General features: G+C 46.2%; 2 protein-coding genes across 6 annotated transcripts in view; one reads left to right on the forward strand and one right to left on the reverse strand.

Moving 5' to 3' along the window:
- Positions 1-11,319, reverse strand: part of ube3c (ubiquitin protein ligase E3C) — a 30,796-nt gene extending 19,477 nt beyond the window's left edge. For 3 of the 5 annotated variants that reach the window (XM_056584217.1, XM_056584214.1, XM_056584218.1), the window contains exons 1-11: positions 11,246-11,319; positions 10,481-10,600; positions 10,280-10,333; positions 10,039-10,113; positions 9,399-9,542; positions 8,995-9,110; positions 8,015-8,172; positions 7,742-7,895; positions 4,153-4,391; positions 3,459-3,607; positions 2,522-2,709 (exon numbers count right to left, since the gene is read on the reverse strand). In XM_056584217.1, the coding sequence (XP_056440192.1) occupies positions 2,522-2,709; positions 3,459-3,607; positions 4,153-4,391; positions 7,742-7,895; positions 8,015-8,172; positions 8,995-9,110; positions 9,399-9,542; positions 10,039-10,113; positions 10,280-10,333; positions 10,481-10,546 (1,343 nt within the window). In that variant the 5' untranslated portion in view covers positions 10,547-10,600; positions 11,246-11,319. Of the gene's footprint in view, positions 1-2,521; positions 2,710-3,458; positions 3,608-4,152; positions 4,392-7,741; positions 7,896-8,014; positions 8,173-8,994; positions 9,111-9,398; positions 9,543-10,038; positions 10,114-10,279; positions 10,334-10,480; positions 10,601-11,226 lie in introns of all 5 variants that reach the window. The other 2 variants (XM_056584215.1, XM_056584216.1) reach the window with 2 other exon arrangements.
- A 3,845-nt stretch (positions 11,320-15,164) lies between these two features.
- Positions 15,165-17,017, forward strand: mnx1 (motor neuron and pancreas homeobox 1). Its single transcript, XM_056584855.1, has 3 exons — positions 15,165-15,684; positions 16,324-16,484; positions 16,706-17,017. The coding sequence occupies exons 1-3, from the start codon at positions 15,165-15,167 to the stop codon at positions 17,015-17,017; spliced, it is 993 nt and encodes a 330-aa protein (XP_056440830.1).
- Positions 17,018-18,583: the final 1,566 nt, after the last annotated feature.

Raw genomic sequence — 18,583 nt, forward strand, 5'->3', positions numbered from 1 at the left:
GGTCATAAACAAAGTCAGACACGTGTGTGTGTGTGTGTGTGTGTGTGTGTGTGTGTGTGTGTGTGTGTGTGTGTGTGTGTGTGTGTGTGTGTGTGTGTGTGTGTGTGTGTGTGTGTGTGTGTGTGTGTGTGTGTGTGTGTGTGTGTGTGTGTGTGTGTATTCCAGTGTAATGAAGGATTCAGCAGAAAGCCTGGGTCACCCTCAAGACGCTCCCTAAAACACTTCCTGTTTGACCCTCATCACGCTCAACAAACCACTTCCTGTGGGACCCTCATCAAGCTCGACATACCACTTCCTGTGGGACCCTCATCACACTCAACATACCACTTCTTGGATGCCAGCCCATTAAGCCTTGATTCTCAGTTTCTCTTGGGGATGACCCTAACAATTTGCCCGACCAATCGGAGGGAGCTTGAGCTCCGGTGAGCGGATTTGTCTTGACACGAGTCGAGGCCTGGCACCGGCAGCTTGAGGAACCAATGGCGAGCAAAGCAGAATGGGAGACGCAAAATTAAATCATTACGATTATGATTGGGATGGAAAACCAGTAGGATGGCAAGAGTTTGGCAGTCTGTCCCACCTTTGGGAGAAAGACTGTACCCAGTCACTAATTGGCTGAAACAGAGCTTGTATGCCGTTTTGTTTACTTCCAGGTGGCCTTGCATAGCAAAACCGAGAGCACTCTTTGGTGATGAGCTCTCACCCAAAAAGTGCGCCTGTTCCAATTAGCGCTCATTATCCCAGGTCAACCTTAAAACTCACAGCTAGATCCGAAGCAGAGGAACACCAGCTTGCTCTTTCATCTCAGAGCCCGTTAACGCCCGTGTGCCCCACAGCGACGCCCACCCAGCGATGGTAAACAACACCAGATACTTAGCGCTTAACTCCAAACACTGAGGATGGCTCAAACTCCCCCGTACACCCAGGACAAACTCATCCAGCTGAAGCCCGTCCACTTATCACCACTTTATTTTACAACCGGGAAGTCATTCCGTTATATTCATTAGAGGGTAAATGGTGCATAATCATTAAAGAGTAAAAATAGACTGGGTTCTAGTGGTACACTGTATATATAAATATATATATAAAGCAGAGGTAGGCGGGAGTATGTATTTAGGAGCAGGCCGCTCCCTGATTGGTCGGCCGGAGAGCCCGTCTGTGTGTCTGAACAGTAAATCAACGCTAGGATGCAATTTGCTCCCCTTAGCCTCTTGTAAAGCCATCCCCTCCTCTCAACAGACATTCATCTCCTCACTGAGCTAATTATTTTGTACAGATACCCGATAATGATGGAGGAGGACGGGGGAGGATTTATGATAAAAGCCACCACGCGCACGCTGCTGTAAGGGAGGGGGAGGGAGGGTCTAAACTCTCAAGGTAACACACGCCCGGCGGGCTACTGTAGTACCTGAGGATAACCACACACTTCCTCCCTCTAGAGTCCATGAAGAACGGGGTCAATCCTACACACAGAAGCACAGAAAGCTGCCAGCTTCCATGTTTTAGCTCCAGACAGATAGACAAGACAGTGTACCGGTGGATGTTCTCCTGTACAAGAGGCACCTTCAACAAGGAGGACACCTTCATTTCCACTCTTGTCTATATCTCTATTTCTCCCTCCCTCTCCAGCACGCTCTATCCACCCTTCTGGACTAGATATCAGGCTGAGTATGCCTGACGTATTGCAGTCTGGAGCGGAAATGGTGGAAGGAGAGAGGTGGAGGAGGCAAGAGGTGGAGGGGAGGGGGGGAGAGAGATGGAGAGGTAGAGAAGTGAGGGGGAAGGGATGAGAGGTTGAGGGGGAGAGAGGTGGAGGAGGCAAGGGGTGGAGGGGAAGGGGGGAGAGAGATGGAGAGGTAGAGAAGTGAGGGGGAAGGGATGAGAGGTTGAGGTGGAGGGGGAGAGAGGAGAGGGGTGGGGAGGTGAGGTGAGAGGATGAGAGTCGGAGGGGGAGAGAGGTGGATGTGGAAAGAGATGGAGGGGAGGAGGGTTCGGGAGGTGAGAGGTGGAGGAGTAGAGAGGTGTTGAGGCGTGGGAGTGAGAGAGGTAGAGGGGGAGAAAGCTGGAGAAGTGTGCGATTGAGAGAGTTGGCGGGGGAGATGCGAAGAGAGTAATAGGAGTCGCATAGGTGGGGAGGGGGCGTGCAAGGCCGTACACGCCAGCAGTAGAGGAACGGGGTTAGCCAGGCTAAGTTTCCTCCATGCCAACATCATAGAGAGATCCCAGTGTAAACACTTACACACAGGCACAAACGTTAACTCATGTACACACACAGCCTGTAATCACAACACACAACCAGCATTTAAACCCCGCTCACACACACACATGCACCACATCACCAGCCGGTTAACACACACAACCAGCCTGTAAACCCCGCTCACACACGCACAACAACACAAGCCGGTTAAAACACACACAACCAGCCTGTAAACCCCGCTCACACACGCACAACATCACCAGCCGGTTAACACACACACACACACAACCAGCCAGTAAACCGGGATATAGAGCACATACACACCTGACTTTGGGCACCATGAGGCGGTGCTGGACCATGAGGGTGTGGCAGATGGAGGCCATCATGGTGAAGACCTCCTCGCTGGCCGAGTCCCTCCACACCAGACTCAGCAGGGCGTTGGTCTGCTGCTTGGAGTCCAGCTTGTGGACGCATTCCTCCGTTATCAGCTGCACAGACATCCGCCGGTCGTCCTTGCGAAAGGAGAGGAGGCCGAGTTACGGTCTAGGACAGCAGTATGGCCACTCAGCCATTATGGAATCAATCATAATCACCATTATTTTGGTCAATATTGAAATCACGATCATTCAAACGATTATTTTTGAGTTTGAAAACACGATGTATTTATTCAGCATGTCTCTCCCAAATAACACTTTGTAACTGAGAACTTTGAAAATTTGCCTTAAAAAAAATACACAAAATGCTCAAAAAGAAAATGCTCCAATCTAAAATAATGTAAAGATATTCATCAAGCTGTTCTGCACTTCCTGTAAAACATTTAAAATCAAAATCGCGATCAAAATAAGATTAATCGCCCAACCCTAACACAACCCATACCTATCTCTTTGCTGGTCTCTACCAGGTGTGTTCTGCTACCTGTAAGACTTGTGACCTGTCAGATAGGCTATCTATTTTTACCCGTCTCTGTCTCCAGGTGAGCTACGGCTACCTGCCTCTCTTCCCAAGTGAGCTACCGCTACCTGCCTCTCTTCCCAGATGAGCTACCTCTACCTGCCTCTCTTCCCAGATGAGCTACCTCTACCTGCCTCTCTCCCCAGCTGAGCTACCTCCACCTGTCTCTCTCTCCAGGTGAGCTACCTCTACCTGTCTCTCTCCCCAGGTGAGCATCCTCCACCCGTCTCTCTCCCCAGGTGAGCTTCCTCCACCTGTCTCTCTCAAGGTGCGCTACCAGCCTCCAACAGTGTCCCTCCAGGTAAGTTACCTGCATGTGACTGGACAGGATGCCGTCGTCGTCGTCCTCCGAGTCGCTGCCCACCTCTGGCCTGCTGTGGCTCTCGGAGACGGGGAGGAGGGGGAGGAGGGTCTTCAGGGCCCCCAAGTAGAACAGGAGACCCTCCTCAGAGAGACCACCTGTCGGGGAAACAGGCCACCGTTCCATCACTGACATGTCCGGCTGCACGGCAGTCAGTACCCCAGTACCAGACAGCCCTAATCCATCTCCATCACTCCGCTATAAAGCGCCGCAAGGAGTGCATAATGGGATACTGCCCAATTTCTCCAGCTCATAAAAAGCACCCTGTTTATACAAATGCTTGCTACCATAAAAAAAAAACAGATGCTTCCAGGAAGGCTTTAATCATCACTTAGACTGATTTAATAATCAAAGAAGACAATCTACTCTAAAAGCCTGGCAGAAGTCTCAACATGGGAACATTGTACTTGCATTATATGCTTTTATACAATATTAGACATTAAGACAGCTGGTAGCATGCAACAGGATGAACAACATCAACCAACAGCTGACATTAAAGGACGCGACACCACTTCCTCTAACCACACACACACACACACACACACACACACACACACACACACACACACACACACACACACACACACACACACACACACACACACACACACACACACACACACACACACACACACACACTCACCAAGGCAGTTTTCTCCGACGGACAGGACAAAGTAGAAGAGCCAGGGGGCCTGTCTGTGTGAGGAGGAGGGGCCTATTGAGGAAGAGGAGGAGCATACGGAGGCCCCCAGGGCCCCGAGGAAGGCCTCGAAGGGGAAGCCGTGGCGGCGGTCGGCCAGCGCGGGGATGAAGAAGTGGAAGATCTGCTCTGTGAGAGGAGCAGCGATGAAGTCCTCGGTGAAGGCCCCGAACACAGACTGCCTGCAGGTGAGAGTACAATGGGATTATTACTGGGAACACTGGGATTATCACTAGGAAGACTGGGATGAAGATGGAATTATCACTCGGAAGACTGGGATTTTTATTGGGGTTATCACAAGGAGGGCAGGGATCATCACTGGGAAGACTGAGATAATCGCTAGGAAAACTGGGAGGACACTGGGATATCAGTAAGAAGACTGGGATTATTACTGGTATTATCACTTTTCGAAATGAAGGAAATGTAAACCTAAATAAAAAGTAGTTCAAGTAGAATCTGAGTTCATCTTAATGTAATTTATATAATTCAAATCATAATTAGAAATATATTTAAAAGGAGAGAGATATAGACTATACCCACCCACCCACCCCCACCCCCACACACACACACACACAAACACACACACACCCCTATGTAATGGGGATACCCCTATTGTGTATTTTGAGCGGGACAGCCAGAGACAGGCACCTCTCACTCTCCCTACTCCCACATCAGGCAGCCCATAGCCCATAATGAGCTACGAGACCCTGTGTGTACACAAGCACCTCTCACGCCCGCCTCGTTGCTCCTCAGAAGAAAGCACGGCCTCTTGTCGTTTGCCAGGCAGAATGTGTGGCACTGGAGGTAAACAGTGAATGGAGCAGACTGAGGCCTTTATGGCCGGCTGTAAACGGCTCCTACATGCCTTTACACACTCACCTCTGACTCAGAGGACAGAAGAGAAGGGCTTGTCTGTGTGAAGGACTTAATGGATGATTTTAACAGCATACACCTGAGACAAAGACATTCCTCTGCTCTAATAGGAGGTCCAAGAGGGAGGGGAGGAGAGTTTAACCATGTATAAATAAACAGGAAGCACCAGGATTTTCAAAATAAGGGTCTGAAGTTATAAGCTCCCCTCTTCTCCAGAAACTACAGGAAGGTATTGGAAATGTGTTGATAGTTTTGAGTATCTACTACCCAGTGTATGTAATACGGTATTAGCCAAGTGTAGGTAGTATAGAGCACCTAGTACCTAGTAGGGGTGTAACGGTACACGTCCTTGTACCGAACCGTCACGGTACAGGCACTTCGGTGCGGTTACAGAGGTGTACCGCGGTTTGTAAATGTGGTGTACATAGCGTTAATATGGCGAATGTGAAGGCTTGTTTTGCGATGCGGATTTTAAAACTTGAAGTCGGAGTTCCACCCGGACCGTTTAGCCCAAGTATACTACTCCTACTCCGTAATCCGACTCTGTAACTACGGAGAGCCCTCAGCAGCTCTCCGTCGGGATGTCGGATACGCAATGCAATTCGCTGCCCGATCTATCTTATATGTTGAATACAAACCATGTAAGCAGTGTTGTAAATAAACCTCCAAAGCTTTTCAAATCTTATTGGGTGTTTTATCGGTCCTTAAGGTGCAAAGTAAACAATGTACGAAGTAATTAAGGTGCAAAGTCAAACCGGAGAAGTGATTCAGGAAAAAAAAAATGTTAGAGGACCAATCACAGCCCTTGCCGTCTCTGTTGCGTCGACCAATAGGTCAATGGCGTCGACGGAGTTAAAAAAATATTGGATACGCACATAAGCTACGGAGAGGGTCTCCGACAGGCTCTCCGGCTATGGAGAGGGCTCTCCGTGTCTACTGTCTACGTACAGCACTTTAACATGCACACGCATTTGAAAAGGCACCATCCAGGTGTTACTATCGCCGTTGCTGTGAAAAAAAAACGAGCTGTGCAAACCCAGCTCACAACACTATTTCAACAACCCCTGTCTGGGAATTCAGAAATGCAACTGCCATAACCAAGTTTGTTGGTGTTTTCATTGCTGCTTATCTACGGGTTGAGAAACAAGCAGTTTTCTTTTAATTTTCCCCTTAACTATTAACCGTACCGTACCGTGACTTAAAAACCGAGGTACGTACCGAGCCGTGACTTTTGTACCGTTACACCCTAGTACCTGCTAATACTGTATTTCCTAGTAGTAAATACAGTATTAGCCAGGGGCGGGTAGTGTATTAGTACTGTGTAGGTAGAGTATTAGCCAGGTTTAGGTACAGTATAAGCCAGGTGTAGGTACAGTATAAGCCAGGTGTAGGTACAGTATTAGCCAGGTGTAGGTACAGTATTAGCCAGGTGTAGGTACAGTATTAGCCAGATGTAAGTACAGTATTAGCCAGGCGTAGGTACAGTATTAGCCAGGTGTAGGTACAGTATTAGCCAGGTGTAGGTACAGTATTAGCCAGGTGTAGGTACAGTATTAGCCAGCTGTAAGTACAGTATTAGCCAGCTGTAAGTACAGTATTAGCCAGGTGTAGGTACAGTATTAGCCAGGTGTAGGTACAGTATTAGCCAGGTGTAGGTACAGTATTAGCCAGGTGTAGGTACAGTATTAGCCAGGTGTAGGTACAGTATTAGCCAGATGTAAGTACAGTATTAGCCAGGTGTAGGTACAGTATTAGCCAGGTGTAGGTACAGTATTAGCCAGGTGTAGGGAGTGTATTAGCCAGGTGTAGGTAGTGTATTAGCCAGGTGTAGGTAGTGTGTTAGCCAGATGTAGGTAGTGTGTTAGCCAGGTGTAAGTAGTGTGTTAGCCAGGTGTAAGTAGTGTGTTAGCCAGGTGTAAGTAGTGTGTTAGCCAGGTGTAAGTAGTGTGTTAGCCAGGTGGGGGTAATGTGTAAACCAGCTGTGGGTTTTTTTATGCCACTTTTCCATTAGCAAACTCATGCCCACCCAGCTCTCCTGGTTTTACCTACAAATGCAGTGTTTCCCCTACCATTGTTCAGGCCTGGCGGGCCGCCAGGCCAACGAGCGCCCCCGCCAGGCCAACAACCGGCCAAAAAAATGAAAAAAAGGAAAAAGAGAAAAAAAAAAAAAAATGAAAAAAGAAAAAATGAAAAAAGAAAAAAAATGATTTTTTATTTTTTATTATTATTATTAGCCATAATATCATAACCATCCAAGCTCACCACCAGCTATCTCAATATGTATTGGTGCTTTATGCTCCTGTACATGAAATTAGTTTATATTAAATCAACTTTGTTTTTAGAAAAACACTGTTTATTCTCCGGCAGAAGAACTATACCATGAACCGATCGCGTAAATGCGACGTCTGATTGGTTCAGCCCGCCGTTACCATGGACATTTTTACCGCCCCCCGCGAAACACTAGCCTCTTTCTTTATATGTCCATAACTTAACCAACTTGTGATGGCTAAGCAAGTGTTTTATATGGAAATAACCAACAAATACTCTAGCATCCCGTGAAAAATGTATAACAAATCACACCATCAGCTCTTACCACCGGGCCTAAAAAAAATTCTAGGGGAAACACTGAAATGCATAGCTGGCATCAAGACAGACGTACCTGGCCCCAGGTGTGCAGGAGGTGTAGCTGAAGAGCAGGGGTCTGAGCAGGTGTTCCAGGAGGGTGTTGGCTAAAGGCACTGAGGGGGCACCGCTGTACTCCAGACTGGACGGCAGGCGGTGGTTCACCAGGGCATACAGGGACCTGTAGTACCCTGCAACACACACACACACACACACACACACTTGTCATCGTATTCTGGGATTGTGGTCAGCAACTTGAAGGTCTGTTTAGATAAAAGGGTCCTAGCGGTCCAGTAAAGGTCTCCCTCACCTTTCTGGACCATGGAGTGCAGGATCTGCTCCAGGAGCGACGCCACGCTGTCGGCATCTCCCAGAGCAGGGAGATACGTTCTCTGGGAGGAGAACACCTCCAGCATCCTCATGGGAACTGACACGTTCAGGCTCTCCTCCCTGCAGTTCAGCAGCACCCTGGACACCCCAGATACATACTTTATTACGGGCTGTATACATTCTATACACCATTTAACCCTACAGGCTCCGCTTCCTGCAGTTAAAGTGTAATTCCGGTGGAAATTGAATCCAGTCTTTTTCGATATGAAGACCCATAAAATAAGCCCTCCAGACACTTTTTTTCATTGATAATCGAGTATAGAGCTGAAAATGTAAAAAAAATGTTATCGCCTCTATTATATTATTTACGGTAGCATACGGGCAATCGCGGGCAAGCTATATACTTGATTCTCAACGAAGAAAAGTGTCTGGAGGTCTTATTTTATTGGTCTTAAGGCCGAAAAATACCCTGGGTTCAATTTTCGCGCGAATAACACTTTAAGCAGAGCCCAGAACATCACAAATACATACTCTATTATGTACTGTATATATACACATTCTATACACCATCTAACCCTACAGGCACTCGTCCCTGCAGTTCAGCAGAACTCTGGACACCATACTTCAATACAGCTCCATCTACACCAGTGCAGTGTTTCTCCACCTTGGGATCAGCCTTGCTTTGGGTCAACTGATTTGCATATGGGGTAGCGGGAGATTGCAAACCGTTGCAAAACAAAGCTTTGATGAGATATTTTATTATATATATTTCAAAGTATCTAGTGGTCCAGGTCCTTTAGTATCTTGAGGTCAATGTCCTGTAGTATCAGGTGATCAAGGTCAAATGCTTTATAGCTTATGAAGCGATTGTGAAGCGTCTTTGAGCACTGGGAAAAGCGCTACATTAATTTGATCTATTATTATCATTAATAATAGTATCTTGAGGTCCAGGTACTGTACCTGCAGCAGAAGCCCAGGATCCTCTTGATCTGGAAAAGGCAGGTCTGTCTCTGTGGTCCCGCCAGCAGAGACACAAACTGCCCATGGTGTTTCACCAGGCTCTGACACAGCCAGACCTAACACACACACACACACACACACACACACACACACACACACACACACACACACACACACACACACACACACACACACACACACACACACACACACACACACACACACACACACACACACACACACACCTTGAAAAACTGTACGAATCGTGCTTTCAAAATGAACCCTGGGCAGGTGGGCTTAGATAAGGAGTATGATTCCTACTTTTTAAATATGAACCCTAGCAGAAGGGCTTACATAAGATGTATGGTTCATGCTTTAGGAATAAGAGCTGGGCAGGTACTGACCAGTCTCTGTGCGTCTGGTCCCTGTCTGTAGAAGAAGATGAGCTGTCTGGTGAGCAGGCTGAGGCTAACTCCGTCCAGCTGCTGGGCTCCGCCCGCCTGGATCTGCCCCACTCGCTCATCAAATCTACACCTCTGGATGGAGTGCTGCACGCAAAGGTCACACGAGTAAAGGTTAGACATGCTTGTGTTACCGGACATAGTGGTTTACTGGACAGATCATTCAGGAGCAAGTATGCCTTGAACAGTACTGAGACAGGTCATTATGGAGGAGGTAGGTGTAAGACAGTACAGAGACAGGTCATTAAGAAGCAGGTAGGGGTTGCACAGTAAAGAGACAGGTCATAAAGGAACAGGTATGCGTTCAACAATACAGAGACAGGTCATAAAAGGAGCAGGTAGAGGTTGAACAGAACAGAGACGGATCATAGACGAACAGGTAGAGGTTGGACAGTACAGAGACAGGTCATTAAGGAGCAGGTAAGGGTTAGACAGTACAGAGACAGGTCATTAAAGGGTTAGGTCATCATCTTGCGCCAGGATGGCTAAAGGTTGGACTATGGCCCCATAGCAATAAGTATCTAAGTAGTAATTGTAAGTATCAGCATCAAGTTGTAGTATCAAGCAGAGTGTGTATAGATACCTGTTGCTTGCGGTCCTGGTAGCCCCGTATGTATGACTGGATGATGATGGCGTTCTTCAGTCTCCGCCGTTCATCCTGAGAGGAGAGAGAACAGTGAGTACACACACACATTGTCATCAACCTCTGGTCCATTTATTCTGTAGGCTTTCTGCTTATATTTCCAAAATTAAATGCATGTATACAAGTCACTGTATGATGGCCATTGTTAATACATGAATAGCATGTGCTTTGTTATCATTACTTCTCTTTTCCTGCGCTCCTCTTGTGTGCGATGCAACAGGGAAGCTTTCTCCTCCTGCAGAGAAACACAACACACTTTGAACACAATAAAAACCTAGTATACTGTCTGCATTTGTCACAGTTCAAAATGTCATCCCATTGTAAATATATACAACGAAAAGGATGTATGACAGTCAGTGTTCACGTGGTCTTGATGACGTACCTTTCTACTGGCTCCCCCCAGGGAAACCTTGGGTCTCGTTTTGAAATCTCCCTCAAAGCTGAACATTGTCAGACCTTTCCCATGGATTGCCTGCGTAGTGACACGAAAATACCCCAATCTCTGAAATATCCACAATAAAAATCACAAACACACACACACACACGCAAAAGACTGAAGTACAACGTGTCAGAGGTTTACAGACTGGACAGTGACAGGCTATCTTCTGTAACCTAGCGGATATTGTCGTGACTTAACATCCAATCCTAGCACAAAAATGCCGACAGTGTGTATCCTCACACTTCGGTCCTGAACAGTCTAGATATTGTCGGTGTCTGAACTCCTGACTATGGTTGCCGGTAATGTTTGTGATGTAATAACTTGGTTAGCTCCAGTGCTAGCAAGTTTTTGCTAGCAGGTTAGCTAGTGACTCAGCGTAAGATGAAGGAACATCTACTGCGACCGTGAGACTGGCAAAGGGCGAGCGATCCACACGACTAGAAGGACACTGCATTGATCAAATATTGCCTCTGTGATCGACCTGGGATGTGTTAAGACGTCTTTGTTGACGTTAGCATGAATGGTTGCTAGCCGCGGAGCTAGCAACCATTGGTGAGCCAGGCTAACTGTACGGAGATCTCTTCCTGTTTTCGTATCCTCTACAACATGTGATCCATATGTTAGGATAATTTTTATAACATGTGATCATTATGTGAGGTTATGTTAAGAGACCCTCTGGTAAACAGTACCGTTTGGTGAGTGGTTTACCTTGGGCAGGACAGTAGAGCACAGCTGTCTGTTCGCTGCTCCTCTTCTACAAGACAACACAACGCTCTCATTGGTCAGCCAACTATATCCGCTTCTGGTATGGACAGGACGCTGATTGGTCAGGACAATTGTCAACACACAGACCGTGTGTGTGCGTGTGTGTGCGTGCCTGTGCGTGCCTGTGCGTGTGTACATTCAGAGAAAGGAATCCAACGAGTTTCACAAAGGTGAATGATTTCATTATAATGGAATGTGAAGGAAAAATAAACAGTAATCGAGAACAAAATAAGAACGTTTTGCTTCTGAAAGGCAAACATGTCCAGATAAGCCTCTGAGCGGAACAGTGGTCAGTGAGACACAAACCTACTTCGGAACTCTTTTTAGAATAACTTTGAGTCATATCTTCAATGTAATTGTAGCCTTTACATAAAAAATGTAGATCCGTCATCATGTAAATAGAAACCAAGTAAAATACAGTAGATATATGGTAGACCTGTGCATAACTATAGAATAAGAGTGAGTAGCATACTTGTTTATTTTTTCTTATTTTCTATTTCTGTCTCCAAAAAAATACTCTGCTATATGCGTGTAGTAAACCATTGCCTTGATGTAATATTGCAATAGTCCATAATGAACCTATGTGTGCATTTACTAATAAAAACACTTGTCTTGATTAAACAATCGTAATATTTCCAAATCCGAGCAAGATGCCCTAACCCCTGCAGCTCCTTAATGACATGTCAACAATATGACTATAAGTCACTTTGGATAAAAGCATCTGCTAAACGACTAAACAGTAAACAGGCCTGCAACCGTCCTGTCTCCAGACCCAGGGTTTGACATGGCTACATCAAGCAGTTGAGTATCTCGCGACCCCAGCGGGATAGGGCGATCTGGCAAGACAACACAGTGAAACAATGTTGGCCTTATGATGCAAGAGCATCAAGGGGTGCGAAATGTAACATAGTTTAAAAACAGTTCATTAAAATCCGTCATTGAAGTGAAATCTTATTTGGTGTGCACCTTTTCTAAAAGCAGCCTAATGGAGATAAACGAATACATATTTCTGACTGACTACGTCAGTAGGCTAACTTCTCATTGAAACACCGATCCACATAAATTAATCAATCTGATAACAGTCCAAATGACCTGCTACGATTTAGTCGTTCGGTTTTTATTAAAACAAATTAACAATATGATCGGAGGAATTTTCAATAGCCATATTTGCCCAAACGAAGCACAATTAATAATTTAATTATTTGCCATTAAAAAATGAAAAAATGAAATATATTTTGTGTTATAGGCCTTATTGCGTTTGTAGCCTACAGGCTTTATTGAAATAATTGCATTGGTTAAAAAAGATGCCACCACAAATAATAAATAATAAATAATAAAACAATTATAATTATAATTACAATTATTATTATTATATATATGTATATTTATACTATAGATGATAACATAACTATGATGTATTATAATTATAATAATTCAAATAAAATATATATTTTTTTCTATAATAAAATAGTCTGTATAAATAATAATCATAATAATGGTCCTAATTATGCGGATGACCCCCTGGGGAGCCGTGTGGACGAGCAGCGGCTATAAAACCATCAGGTACCGGGGAATGTGTTCATCAATACGGGCTGACTGGCCAGACAGAGTCGGTCTTGGAGACCAGACAGGCTCTCGGTCCACCGTGGATGGATGGTGCGTCTCCCACCAATTAAGCGGTAGTGGCTAAATAAATAACTTGGATTAACTAAATAACCTGAATAACTTGATCAAGGCTCCGGATGTGCCTCACTAGGCCATACATTCAGACTCAAGTGTCTTATCGTCTTCAGAGGAATATGCTCAAGCTCACAAAGCGGTAACATCAATGAGTAAAACGACGGCGATGGGAACAAATGTTTTAAAATGTAATCACTTGCGAGATAAAAGGAATGTTATGTTGCCGTATAGGCTCCTTAAATTGCTCTTTTATAATGAACACATTTAGCCAGCGTAATTAATATATAAACTATCCCAATTTGTCACGATGATTTGTACTTCAGTTAATTGTGAAAGTAATTAGGGAGCAAATGACCAACTTTGATGAAAGCGCGGGCTTTGGGGGTGCGCGTCCATCTGGGGTCTTATTAATTCTCTCTCCGTGCGAGATGTGATGACACAGAGCCATAAATCCTGCTGATTGGTGGAGAGGCCGATACTAAATGGCTCCATATTTCACCACTGCTTTAATAGAAATTTTCATACACGCCCGCCTTTAATGAAATTAAACAAGGAGGGACAAAGCCTCATAGAAACCCCCATATAGGTTCTGTTAAATTATATCTAAAAAAATAATATATATAATGTCTCAGGCCTTCGCCTCTAAAGTGTTTTTGTTACCCAGAGCGACTGTTTATAATAACCGACGTTAACAATATCTAACGACACATTAGCCACACCCGGGTCTCCATAACGATACACCATGCCCATCTCCTCCATGCGCGCCCCGTGCGCGCATCAAACTCGCGGTATGATCACGTAATCGGAAATGATCATCAGGGCCTCAATTAAACCCTAATCCTTTCTTTAAACTATCGCGTGACTTGTTGATTTCCCCCGAGCAAATAGACGCGCGTGGGGTGGTCCTGGGGGGTGAGGGGGTTGGGGGGTGGGTCCCGTGGGTGCGGTTAGCTGATGAATTGACCAAAACTAATCAGCTTTATTGGGAGACAGGTTAAGGGCAACAGGGTGTCAATAATTCTCTCCGTGACCTCCTCTTCCATTAACTTTAAGTGGCTTATTAGACCCGGGCGCGCGGAGTCAGGGGCCCGGTCCAGCCCTTGCTCCATCTCCCCCATCTCTCTCACCCTTCGCTACATCTCTAGTGATCTCTTCATCTCTCTCTTTGTCTCACCCATCTTTTCCCCATCTCTCTCTTACCAGCACCACAGCGTCTAAAATACACCTCGGCTTGTTTAGTAATACTGAAATATTCCTGTATTTAGGACATAGGCCTAGTCCTATATTTGGTAAAAAAAAATAAAAACAGATAGGCCTATTTATATGTATATACAGATATATATATGTATATATATATGTATATATATATATATATTTATATATTGCACATACATTGTGCTAAGCAACACAAAGTGTACAAAATAATATGCTCAAACTCAACTCAAAATATGTATAATATTACATTACTGAAATTAATTGAATAATAAAGTGATGTAAGGTCAGGGCGGTGTACTCCGTGTCTTCTGATAAAGGCCTTACAGAGGTCCGCACCATCACAAAACCACGTCCCCCTCCTGGATTGAAGAAGGATATTTGATTTCGTTTTATTTATTTTACCGAAAAGTAGGCCAATTGTTTATATTATATTTCAGATTTTTCCTTTTGGTACATTTTGCCTGCATTGTAAGAAACGTATTGTTTACATACTCGCCTTTTTCATGGGGTTTTCCACAAGGACTAAATTATACACCGGCATTTTACATTAACTCTTCATTAACTCTGGATAAAATCTCATAGATCTGATACGTCTTGTAAAGTTGCAGGCCTGACGTTCTTATGATGATAGTGAGTTTACTAAAACAGGCCCTTAGGTAGCCTCATCTTAATTCATATAGATCACGGTGGTGCCACTGAAATAGTGCCGTTTGACAATATGGCATAATAACGGTCCAACTGATCTTGTGTGCGTAAATAGCTCATTAATATCATGTAGTAAATCCCCAATGTCGGTCTACACGTCACATTGTAACGCGTTGACCAACGAGATACGCCCCCTGTTTGCCGCGCCGACCAATCAGCGTCCAGAAACCGGGGTGTGAACTGTCACACTGAGACCCTCGCGCTCACACACCGGATCCCAACTTCACCGGAGGAGGAAGGTAAACCACCGACACTGACTCTCATGGAGAAATCCAGAAACTTTCGGATCGACGCGCTTCTCGCGGTCGACTCGCCCCGGGCGCAGACCTCACCGCTGGCCCTGGTCACCTCGCTGTCCTCCTCCTCCCTCTCCTCCTGCTCCGAGGGACTCACCTCCTCCTCAGCCGCCGAGCACAACACCGGCGCTGCCGACTCGTTACGCACCGAGACGCCATCCCCGCCGAGGGTTTCCGCCAGCGGGTTGATCCCGAAGCCCGGGTACCTGAGCGCTCCTCACGCGATGCTTGGATTACACCCGCAGAGCTCCGGCCTGCCGCCCCAGGCGCTGTACGGACACCCCATGTACAGCTACTCCGCTGCCGCCGCGGCGCTGGGGCAGCACCCGGCCCTCTCCTACCCCTACCCGCACCCGCACTCCCACCCGCACCACCCGCACCACCACAGCGACTCCATCAAACTCACCGCAAGCACCTTCCAGCTGGACCACTGGCTCCGTGTCTCCACCGCGGGCATGATGATGCCCAAGATGTCCGACTTCAACTGTGAGTCAAATCGGTTTTTGCAATCCGCTCCATCCCGGGATGATGGTTCATTTGTTTTGGATTCAAATATGTTGATTTATAATTAATAACCTCTGTGATACTAAGTGTTGAATGATAATAATGATGATACAGAGGGCTTATAGAAAGCCGGCCTGTGTTGGGACAGGAAGTGAATGGACAGATAATGGACAGGGGAAAGTAGCGAAGGCGTGTGAAGCCGCAGCCGACACTGTGTTTGCTCTGCGGATACTGGCCTCTTGTTTCTGCTGCTTTTAGCACATCTGTTCAAAACCAAGTTGCAAATAGCTCCTCCGGGCGGGTTTACAGGCCCTATCACAGCATGCCAAGATTTTTAGAGGCAGATATATCTTTGGATCACAGCCCTCAATATGAATTACAAGTCGTTTATTCCGGTCTGAAAACATCTGTCCCATATCAATGTTTTGTAATTTTGTTTATTTGTGTGCACAACATTTCAACAACTGGAAATATTTATAATCTGAATATAAAGGTTTGTAAATGTCAATAATGTCAATGCAAACGCACAGTTCCAACCGCTCAACGCCTATCACAGGATAATACAATAAATAATGAAACGATGAAATAGTCGATTTAAATCATGTTGCTTGTGTTTTGCAGCTCAGACGCAGTCCAACCTGCTGGGGAAGTGCAGACGTCCCAGAACCGCGTTCACCAGCCAGCAGCTCCTGGAGCTCGAGCACCAGTTCAAACTCAACAAGTACCTCTCACGACCCAAACGCTTCGAGGTGGCCACGTCCTTGATGCTGACGGAAACACAGGTAACACGGTCACACCATCATCTATTATTATATTATGTTTTCATACACTTAGTTCAATCATGATGCTGTTGTGAAATGCTTAGTTGTGCGGTCGAGTTTGACCTCATGCGTCCAGGCCAGCCCACTTGACGCATAATTACGCACCGGGCCAGTTTGTGTTTTCTTGTGTGTTAGACGTGTGGCTAACCTAACGTCTGTGCTGGTGTGTTTTGATTCTGAAGGTCAAAATCTGGTTCCAGAACCGCCGCATGAAGTGGAAGAGGAGCAAGAAGGCGAAGGAGCAGGCAGCGCAGGACGCCGACAAGAAGGGCTCCAAACACAGCGGCGCGGAGAAAACGGACTCCAAGAACGGACGCATCAGGGATTTCAGGGACAGTGCTGAGGACGACGACGATGATGAAGGAGGAGGAGGAGGAGGCGATGGCGGAGGAGGAGGAGGAGGAGGAGAAAGAGGGACATTCTTGTACAACTCGTCGGATTGCTCTTCGGACGACGAGAGAAATCACACGAGCGACTCGAGACTCCAGCCGTGAACCCGGACCCCCCCCCCCCCCCCCCAAACCCCTAAAAGCTAAAACTGTAGAAACGTTTTTACACCGGATGCAATTGCATGTAACCCGCTGCCTCTGTAATCCTCTGGAGTAGAGGCCTCTTTGTGTTTGATGGGACAGGTCGAGGTCGAGGTCGAGGTAGAGGTGGAAGGTTGGATCTCCACTCCGAGCGCGACCCCGTGCACGGACAGCCGGTTTAAGTTCTGCAATGTTCACATATCAAATACGGCTTCTCTAATGTCACCGCATGGTTATAACTGGGTATACTTTGGTTGTAATGGTTAAGAGGTTAATAATCATCAATAATAATCGATATTCATCCTGTCCGTCTGGTGTTTTAAGATGTTTCACTTGGATAATTGTAAAATAACGGTAACCTTTATTTTTGTATTCTGTATTTATAAAAGCTATACGAGTGCATGCTAAATTATTCTTTGGCGTCTTTGTGGTGCAGACCAAGGGAAATAAAATGTTTTATTAAAACCCACATGTCATTTTCTGTTCAGCCGACCGCAGACACCATCCCCTGCCCTGTTCGCTCCGGCCTTACGGGGTGTAAAATATCTGAACTGGTGTCAAATATCGAAGCTTGTCGTGTAAAACAGACTGGTAGAAAACTGTGTTTTCCTCCTCGTCCGCGGGCCGTGGGAAGGGCCGCTCAGAAGGGCCCCTCGCTGCGCTGTCTGCACCCCGTCCCGCAGGCCGGTGCAAACAGCCTCTCAGACAGGCGAGCAAAACATTTCACACCGCGCTCCCAATGGGTATTAGTAATGATGGACCGATAATATATATACCCGCCGACGGCTCGTCAACAGCTCCACAACACATCTTTAACATTTTACTGGAGTCTGATTTACATCGGAATTTGAGTTATGAAGGCGAAGTGTTTCGTCGGGGCCTCGTTTTTCAGCGAGGGCACTTATGCAGAGAATAGAGGGGAACAACGTCATTCCTTTATAGCTCAAACACACTGTGGGAGAAAAAGTAATCTGAATTCCGAATAAATGAATACCAAATTCTACCCGTTGGTCTAAAAGGTTGCAGTTTGTATGTCTGTCTCTTTTGCAAACCAACCTTTTTTGGGGCAACACGAGGCCTCGCTGCCAGACGTGTTTAGTTAATCCGATACTAATCCCGTTTTGACGTGGGCTAGGTGTCGCTTATACCAAAGCAACAAGGAGACGCTGAGGGGTCGCTTATCTCAGCTGTTTGCCGAACGGAGCAGAAGCAGAGTTCACCTGCGGGTCAGGTGCCCACAACGGGGCCCCAGCTCATCTGCAGACAATAGGCCTTATGCAGGACCATTCATCCCACTATCGCTCTCCACGCCACTTCAAAGCGGCATTAAGATCACCCAGTGTGTTAACGAGGACCCTGAAAAACACAAGCTTGTTGGACAATTGAAATGAATAAATAATTCAACCATCGACCCGCTCCTCATGACGGCTACTTGTAACTTTACCACCGGGCCTCCATAGCCGGAAGGACATTTCCTTTCGCTGACAATGTCTCTAGATGCACAGCACGCATGCGAAGGCTGTTATTAAA

Source organism: Gadus chalcogrammus, chromosome 23 (genome assembly GCF_026213295.1).
Source record: "Gadus chalcogrammus isolate NIFS_2021 chromosome 23, NIFS_Gcha_1.0, whole genome shotgun sequence".
NCBI lineage: Eukaryota > Metazoa > Chordata > Actinopteri > Gadiformes > Gadidae > Gadus > Gadus chalcogrammus.

Bases quoted from the DNA above. Each gene is read 5' to 3' on its own strand.
- mnx1 (XM_056584855.1), top strand. From the start codon at position 15,165: ATGGAGAAATCCAGAAACTTTCGGATCGACGCGCTTCTCGCGGTCGAC. The intron at 15,685-16,323 runs GTGAGTCAAATC...TGTGTTTTGCAG, and splicing joins CAAGATGTCCGACTTCAACT to CTCAGACGCAGTCCAACCTG. The intron at 16,485-16,705 runs GTAACACGGTCA...TTGATTCTGAAG, and splicing joins TGATGCTGACGGAAACACAG to GTCAAAATCTGGTTCCAGAA.